The following is a 9,447-nucleotide window of genomic DNA, read 5'->3' as shown; positions in this document are numbered from 1 at the left end:
TACAGTTATAAACATTTTATTTGCTTTTATTTTTTTCTTTTTGAAATACAAAATGTGCACGTTGAGTTTACACAAACACGCGATGGCAAATTTCAGTGTACATGTATTGTACTACTCTTAATTTCTACACTGGTGATAGCAGGGCAGCTTTCAACATCCTATCTCTACACCAGAATAGATACCTGATTTATTGTTGCAAAGACAGTTGCAGGTTTCTTCCTACTATATGTAGCCTCTTAGTCTTGTGATATTTCTGCAAAACAAGGACGGTGTGTGTATCTTCAGTAATGTGGCAAATTTACAATTTTGGCTTAAAAGCATTAAAAAGGATCTGAATTATTGGAGTTTTAGGATAAGCTAAGTCATAATACAGTCCAGATGAGTTGCTCAGCATTTATGTTTATTTTCTACTAGATTTTGGTATTAAGAGTTCTCAGGATAATGGAATCACTGGTGCTTTCAGAGTGAGTCCTGCTTGCTGTTTGTTCCCAGTGGGCATTGGGGTCATCAAGGTTTCCTTGTCCCTGAATGGTAGGTAGATAAAGGTGCAGTGAGGGAGTTGGGGAAGAAATGGACGAGGCCTTCCATGCTGGTAAAAATTACTTCTTGTTCAGCGTTACCAGTACTGGAAGGCAGGTCCCCTTACCCTTTGCGTGTGCCTAAAAACACCCTCACTTCGTTTCACACCTTCTTGGATTTCCACTTAGTGACACAATAGAAAACAGTCAACCTATAGGATTGAACAAATCCAAAATTACATACATCGTGTAGGCCTTGGCTGTAATGTGTATTTATGAAAAATTAAATGCTTATTAAATAAGCTTTGTTAGGCATATGCTGACAGCTGGTGATAAACTAATTTTTTTCATATTTAAAAAAATTGCCAGATAAGTAAATGTCTTTAACAGGCAGCAAATCCATAGAACCTGGGACTATGTGTTTGTTTTCTTAAATTGTGGTAATCTTGTTTACTTAAAGTATATAAATGGAATTACAGCATACAAACATGAAAATTAATCTCCAGAAATTAAATGCAGATGCCAATATTTTAGAAAACTATTTAAAATCCTGGGGCTCAATACATACAAATGAGTAGCAAAAGAAACATTTTAAAATCACTGTTAATGTGAAAGCATCGATAATCCCATGGCTAAAGAATCAATAAAACTATACGTCAGGTTCTATTAGGTTTGAATATTCACAGGGTGTGAAATGACTTAGACCATCCCGTGAACTCAGTGGTATTATGAAAAGGATGCAAATTTATAACTGGAAAACTCAAATCTGTTGGGGATTGCTTCTTATTAAAACAAAGCTAGTTTGCATAATATGCCTCAGTGTAAAAGCTGAGCAATCTATGCTAAAAGTGGTAGCTCCAACTTTAAGTGTGGTAGAATAGTTCACATTTGTCTGTTTGATTGAGGACACATTCACCAAGTTAAATCACATTTTCAAAGAGCTGCATGGAGCGCATTATGTTTTCATCCTGTAAGGGAGAAACAGTGGGATTAAATTCAGCATGTCCGCAGGGGAAAGTACAGTAAACCCTCACTTTAAGTTGTCAGTTGGTTCTGTGCTTTTAAGCGAAATGATGTATAATGAAACCAATTTCACCATAAGCTAATTGGTAGAAACAAGAGTTAAGTTCCTATGGTATCTTATCAACATTATAATGAAATGATGTTGAATGAATGACATTGAATGAAATGACATCATTCAGGAGCCTGCTGCACACCGTTTTGCCTCTAAGTACTGCCTTTCCCCACCAACCAACCCCCTGTGCCAAAAGCTCAAATACTGTTTGCAGATGTACGCGGCATTCTGTCCATGTTACACACACAACCATGCGGAGCCCGTTTTATGTTTTTTTAAGACTACCAGGCTTTAAACGCTTCATGTAAATCGTACTTGGTGTTAATAGAGGATATTTCTCAAATCAGAATGCCAGAATGGAAACTTGAGAGGCGAAGAGGGTAAAAGAAAACAGGGTTTGTATATGAGCTAAGAGCCAACAGGTTCCTGAAGATTGGAGGTTGAGGCTTTGGGACATGTTTGCGGTAATTACACCTCTTTCTGGATATGCTGGAACTAAAGCTGTGTGGCCTTTAAAAATGAATGGTTCCTCAATGCCAGAGCAAGAATTGTTTGGGAAAAACCATTGCCAGGGCTGCGTTCAGTTTAGCATATTCCTCAGAAACAGGAAGGGAACAGACTGGGCATTATAGGGGCACCTGGAGCTTGTGAGTGCCACTCAGTGAGCTTTTTATACTCCTAGAAGCCAAGTAACAACATCACCATTAACGCAGGTTCATGTCACCAAGTTCATTCCCTCAAAGATCACCAGATCGAAATCTGAGTTTAGGGCCAACCCGGTGGCTCAGGTGGTTGGAGCGCTGAGCTCCTAACGCCGAGGTCACCAGTTCAATTCCCACATGGGCCAATGAGCTGCGCCCTCTACAGCTAAGATTGTGAACAACAGCCTTCCCTGGAACGGGGCTGGTGTTGGCTGCCCTGGGCTACTGTGTGTCATGAGTGGCAGGCAGCCAGCGAGAGCTGCTGTGAGTGGCCAACTACTAGCGACCGGGGGGAGTGCAAGGCTCATAACACCAGCATGGGCCAGGGAGCTGGCTTCTACACAACTAGACTGACAGAGAAACAACAGCTTGAACAGGATTGTGTCTGGGGGGGGGGGGGGGGGGGGGAAGGGAAAAAAAGCAAGGGGGGAGGGGAGGGAGGCGGGATCTGAGTTTAGAAAAAAGTAGGCCATCAAGAAAAGGAATGTATATCCATATGAAAAGAAAGAGAACAGCTAAAACACCAGCGATCTTCTTTGTCTCAATTTTTTAAAAATTCTTAACTGGTTCTGCCAAAACATCAAATCAAATCTAGGTAAGCTAAAACTGGTCTCCCACCAGATGGCAGAAAATTACCCAGTTTCTCAGAGAGAATTTTCTGCTCTTTAGTTTTTGTGACTGAAGACAATTAATTGCTTCAGCCAAAAAGTCATTCTTGTCCAAACACATTAAAACAATTGTTTCTCTTAGAAACTGGCTATAAGCTTGGCCTGTGATGCATACTTGGTTGTACCAGAATTTTAAATCTATGCAGATATGATGGACGATACACATGTTATAGGCTAAGTAAGTCTTAAGTAAAGAGCAATTTAATTCTCACATTTTATCCTAAATGATGAATATTCTCTAAGGATTTAGGGAACAAAAACACAGTCCCATGGGCAACTTTCGTGTCTCCAGAGCTTCCTACATAGCCTGTAGGCACTCTACAAATGCTGATCAACTGAGTGTATGGTGATTGTTTTCAGAGCAGTGGGCTTATAGGCTGTGTAAAAGTGGTCAACTTAGCCATATGATCTTCCTGTTTTGCTCACTTCATGGTGGCTCGCTGGCAAGACTCAGTCTGGCTGTGATGAAAGCAAAAGGGATGGTTTAGCGTCATTACTCACTTTTTGGCAACTTTCGATGAACTCATCTATAGTAACGACTCCATCTTTATTTTTGTCCATTTTCTGTTCAAGAAGAAAATACAAAACTTTATTCAGACTTATCTCTTGATACCTGCGTACCCGAACCCAATGAGTTGAAGTCGATGCAGAGAAAGCCTACTGCTTGTGTAATGGGAGGAGCTGCTTCAGAGCACGACTAGTAATTTCTTCGTGATCAGAGCATATATGGCTGACTCCTTTTAGGCTCTTCCCTTTGCAATAGAATATGATGAAGATCTGGAGTCACCCACCTAGGTGCAGTCCTGCCCTCTAGCTAAGCCGGAACTCAGGCAATTTGCGGCAACTTTCAGAGCCTTGGTATTCTCATCTGTAAAATGGGGCTAATAAGGATTTGCAAATCTAACCTCGGGGGATTCTTGTGAGAATTGAATGCAAGCAAACAAAACCATGTAAAACATGGCAATTGCTTAGTGTTCTATGTAGGGTATTATGAATGTTCAATACATGTAGTTATCAGTATTATCAATTCAAAACCAAAATTATTAAATTGGTAGGATGGTGCCTATGCTATGGTTTTGCCTCTTTCAGGAAAAATTATTTTCCTTTTCATTCTTTGGAATCGTGATGAGACTTTGCAAACATCAGGAGATTTCCTCTTCATTCCATTGTCTCTCTGACTTCTGTTTGCATTCCTACCTGGAAAAACGTTTCCACGTGTTGTCTGGGAGCGTCTTCTTTGAGGACAGGGTATGTGCATTTGCCCATCATGTCGTATATCGCTTTCATTATGTCGAGCATTTCCTGAAAAGTCAAAAACACTCACGTGAGGCTGCATGCAATGTGTGGAGAAACCACTTTGAGAAACTGACACTTCATTCCTACTCAATTTTGAATTTCTAATTGTTCCTTGCTTCTTCATTAAAAGCCTTTTGCTTTTTCCTGAGGAAAATTCAACCACTTTGTTCTTGAAAAGCAGCAGAATCAAAATGGAAGAATCATTCCTGATCTTTGTTTCAGAATGAAGTCAATTCCCACATATTTAACATAATCAGAAAGGCACATTCTGGTTTAATGTTTGAATTTCCATAGATTTCACGAACTATCTTTGTCTCATTGAGTTATTGTGCATTGTACATGTTGATTATCAATTTCTATTTACTGAGAATAACATCACAGCATGAACATTATGCTAAAACTAACTGATAAATGTCAAAGCTCATTATGATTTTCATTGTTTTTTACCTACTATGACTTTAACTGAAAAGTCACACATGTAGATTAGTCAAAATGTTATGACTCTGGTAAACACCTTAAAATTTCGTTCTTTTTTATGTCAACAAAATCTAGCTTTTGTCATTTTCAATCTAAGTAAAAATAACATCGAAGTATTTAGACATTCAGATTTATTGTTTCACATTTGTTTCTTTCCTATTGAAGTTTCCACATAAGTCTCTGAATTAAGTTGATAATACAGATGTAATATACATTTACTTTTGAGAGCACTCAACTCTACTATGAATGATAAATTAGTTTGTAGTTTATAAGTTATAGGTGAAATCTTTTAAGATATTTTGAGTTTAGATAAGTAGCAAAAAGATCCTTTGCTATACACAAAATTCATGAGGTGTATTAGGTACAAGCAGTAAGAAAAGCATATTTGTGTTAAACAGAAATAGGAAGGGATTGAAGGACCAAGAGATACCTAATATTCCTGAAGCATATGAGTATGAAATGCTAATTGTATAGCAAATACACAAGAGACCACTATTCAGGATAGTCTCTATAAACATGAACACTTAATATTCATGAGATCCTAATTTAGCCACCAATTGGTGAGAAACAGTCTGGCTCCATATGCCCTTTGCTCAAGAAATACAAATAAAACCCCTGGCCATTGATCCGGCTAATTGTCATGCTATCGTTGTGGTCACGTGGACTTGTCTTTTAGTCTCCAGTTAAGCAAGTTCATGTCATTGGCCCAGGGTACCTTTTGTTTGAGGACACTCGTGCTCAAAACTCACCTCTGGGGAAAGCTAGTGAGGCAGAGAGGAAGACAGGACATAAGAATACTGAGGCCTCCCAGGATTCACGTGATGTCCTTCAACCTCACTTGCACCCTTTCCTAAAATGGTTAACTTCCTCCATCCCTTTCCCTTTGCTTTTCGTCGTGTTTTACATTGGTTTAATAAACTGATGTGAGCATCTTAATTTGATCTGTGGGCCTTCCTTCTCAGATAGCTTGCCTGGAAGGGTTTGGGGGAACCTAGCATTCCATCAGGTCATTTTCCAGACAATACAGGTCAGTGCATAATCTAGATGATGTTAAAGTTCTGTTTCCATATGGATCACATTATATGGCGGCGGGAAGATCACAGGCCAAGTATGGATACATTTTCTCCCTATCTGATTCCAACCACAGTCTTTATTCCATTTATAGCATTACTAAAATACCATTAGAAAACAAGGGTATAATCCATATATAGTTTATATTTACTTTGCAGTTTCACTATAAGTTATTCCTATCCATTCCAGATTTTTTTTTAAAATATTTTCCCACCACTACATAAATATTTTAGATTTCCTTCCTGGGTCTCTACCAAAAAAATCTGAAAACATTTATCCATAAAGACACGTGTGCTCCAATGTTCATTGCAGCTTTGTTTACAGTGGCCAAGACATGGAAACAACCAAAATGTCCTTCTATAGATGAATGGATAAAGAAGTTGTGGTATATATACACAATGGAATACTATTCGGCAGTAAGAAAAGATGATATAAGAACATTTGTGACAACATGGATGGATCTTGAGAGTATGATGCTAAGCGAAATAAGTCAGACAGAAAAAGCAGAGAACCATGTGATTTCACTGATATGTGGTATATAAACCAAAAACAACAAAAGAGCAAGACAAACAAATGAGAAACAAAAACTCATAGACACAGACAATAGTGGTTACCAGAGGGTTAGGGGGTTGGGGGGTGGGAGATGAGGGTAAAGGGGATCAAATATATGGTGATGGAAGGACAACTGATTCGGTGGTGAGCACACAATGGGATTTATAGATGATGTAATACAGAATTGTACACCTGAAATCTATGTAATTTCACTAACAATTGTCACCCCAATAAATTAAAAATATATATATATATTCTAGAATGACCAAAAAATAAAAAAAATATTTTAGATTTCCTGAAAAGGTGATTTTCAAATTAATAATTACAACTGTTTAACAGGTTGACGTTCAAAAACTAAAATGGCCAAAATGATAGCTGCATTGGTAAGGTGTTTCTTACTTCTTTAGTGATATAGCCATCTTTATTGATGTCATACAAATTAAATGCCCAGTTGAGTTTTTCTTGTACTGTCCCCCGGAGCAAAATGGAAAGACCCTTGATGAAATCCTAGAAAGAAATAAAAATACAATTTGGTATGTTATTACTGAAAAAGTAAAACACAAACTCTGACAAAAATTCTCCCTCAAATGATGGAAGCAAAAGCTACAACCCTCTGGATTTTGAACCATTTATTTAGCAAAATGATCAATATGCTCTTGGTCATCTGTTTCTCAGAGTTCTTTGTGAGCATAAACCACTCATTTGCTTTAACATTCTCATCTTCTAGTTGGAAACTGGGACGTAAGTCCATTTTGGAATTGGAAATGGTATCAGAACAGACACCCACAAACAGCAAGATGCATGCTGTAAGTGGTAATGGCTTTCCACACATGCACACAATTCTTTTACTAAAAAGAATCTAAGAACACTGTATTTTTAAAAATACAAACATGTACATAACACACTTTCTATGAAAAAGATCAGTTGCCAAGACACGTGGGCTGTCCTTAAGATATGGGCCAACTGTAATCTTTACTTAGAAATCGAGTTACCACGTGCACATGAGCAGCGCTTAAGAGCATAGAGATAAGCCAGACTGTCTGAATTCAAACTCCATCTGTGTCACCTGATAGCTTTGTGTCCTCAGACAACTTAACATCCATTTGCCTCGATTTTCATATCTGTACAATGGAAACTGTAGCATCTACTTCTTACAGTTGGGGGTGTATATAAGGTTTGAGGTAAATTTACAGATCGACTTTGGCAGAGTTGACAACTGCTTGTGGATGAGTCTTCCTGCTGAAGATTGTAGATTTTTCCCTTGTCCAAGTCATTTTCGTGACTGAGCACATTGGTTTCCTATCGCTGTTGTAAGAAATGACCACACACTTAGAGGTTTAAAATAATACATGTTCATTATCTTGCAGTTCCAGAGGTCAGAAATCTAAACTGGGTTTCACTGGGCTGAAATCAAGATGGAGGCTGAGCTACGCTCCCTCCAGGACCTCTAAAGAGAGAATATGCTGCCTTGCCTTTTCCAGCTTTTAGAGGCCACCTGCATTGCTTGGCTTGTGGCCCCTTCCTCCATCTTTAAAGCATATCACTCCCACCTCTGCTCCTGTAGTCAGTTTTCCTCTTTTTTCCTCTGATCTTCCTGCCTCCTTCTTATAAAGATCCTTGTAATCACAGTCGGTCTATCCAGATAATCCAGGATGACCTCCCCATCTCAAGAACCTTAATCACACCTGCAAACCTTTTTACCCTGTAAGGTAACATAGCCCGAAGTTTCAGGAATTAGGATGTGGACATCCTAATGGGCTGTTTTTCAATGTGCCAAAATTCTAGTATGTTCTGGATCTTTTTGTTTCTTCCAAAATGCTCTTTCACATTTCTTTTTTTTTTTATATATCAGGATTTTTTTTTATTTTTATTTTTAATTTTATTAGTTTCAGGTGCACAAGACAAAGCAATACTCAGATGTCCATCATCCATATCCCTCACACTGCGTGAACCCCCCTCCCCCCATCCACCATCGCCCTGACATCGCACAGAGCCACCACATTTCCACTGTCTCCACTCCCAACGCTGCACTCTGCTTCCTGCAACCATACACACACACATATATACATATATAAAATTATAGACGGCATTCATCAATGTTCAGCCTCAGGTGTACAGTGCAGAGACCAGGCATCCACATCACCCCTGAGGTGGTCTCCCAAATGGGATACGCGTCCATCGGATACCCCACAAAATCCCCACACCATTAATTACGTTCCTCAAATTAATTCCCAAAACCCCGTGGCCATCTTGTGGTTACCGACTATTTTCTAAACCCCTCACCTTCCCCCTTATCCCCACCCCCGCGCCCATTTAGCAACCCTCAGTTTTTCCTCTGTCTCCAAAACTGTTTCTGATTAGTTCATTCACTTATTCTTTTCTTTGGATTCCACATATAAGTGAGATCATATGGTATTTGTCTTTCTCTGTCTGACTTATTTCACTTAACATAATGTTCTCTAGGTCCATCCATGTTGTTACAAATGGTAAGATTTCTTTCTTCTTTATGGCTGCGTAATACTCCATTTTATAAATGTACCACAGTTTCTTAATCCAGTCATCTACCGATGGGCATTTTGGTTGTTTCCATGTCTTGGCTATTGTGTATAGTGCTGCAATAAACATAGGAGTGCATAAAGATTTTTGAATTGGAGTTTTGGATTTCTCCGGATAGATACCTAGGAGTGGGATTGCTGGATCACAAGGTAGTTCCATTTTCAGATTTTTGAGATACCTCCATACTGTTTTCCATAGTGGCTGCACCAATCTGCAATCCCACCAACAGTGCACAAGGGTTCCCTTTTCTCCACATCCGCGCCAGCACTTTTCGTTCGTTGATTTATGGATGGTAGCCATTTTGACTGGGGTGAGGTGGTATCTCATTGTGGTTTTTATTTGCATTTCTCTGATGGTTAGTGAGGTGAGCATTTCTTCATATGTCTGTTTGCCATCTGTATGTCCTTTTTAGAAAAATGTCTTTTCATGTCCTCTGCCCATTTTTTAATTGGGTTGCTTATTTTTTTGGAGTTGAGTTGAGTGAGTTTTTTATAAATTTGTGATATTAACCCCTTATCAGATAAATCATTGGC

The 9,447-nt window shown here is 38.8% G+C and overlaps 1 protein-coding gene across 5 annotated transcripts in view; it reads right to left on the bottom strand.

Annotated features, from left to right (window-relative positions):
- Positions 1-9,447, bottom strand: part of KCNIP4 (potassium voltage-gated channel interacting protein 4) — a 1,020,161-nt gene continuing 1,010,714 nt past the window's right edge. For all 5 annotated transcript variants that reach the window (XM_088792680.1, XM_019743874.3, XM_019743873.3 and 2 more), the window contains 4 exons: positions 6,758-6,865; positions 4,160-4,264; positions 3,464-3,526; positions 1-1,486 (listed from right to left, as the gene is read on the bottom strand). In XM_088792680.1, coding sequence (XP_088648806.1) covers positions 1,439-1,486; positions 3,464-3,526; positions 4,160-4,264; positions 6,758-6,865 — 324 coding nt within the window. In that variant the 3' untranslated portion in view covers positions 1-1,438. The remainder of the gene's footprint in view (positions 1,487-3,463; positions 3,527-4,159; positions 4,265-6,757; positions 6,866-9,447) is intronic.

Source organism: Rhinolophus sinicus, chromosome 1 (genome assembly GCF_057876585.1).
Source record: "Rhinolophus sinicus isolate RSI-liver-muscle chromosome 1, RSI-T2T, whole genome shotgun sequence".
Taxonomy (NCBI): Eukaryota; Metazoa; Chordata; class Mammalia; order Chiroptera; family Rhinolophidae; genus Rhinolophus; species Rhinolophus sinicus.
Note: the sequence above shows the minus strand (reverse complement) of the source record. Positions and strands in the feature narration are given on the sequence as shown.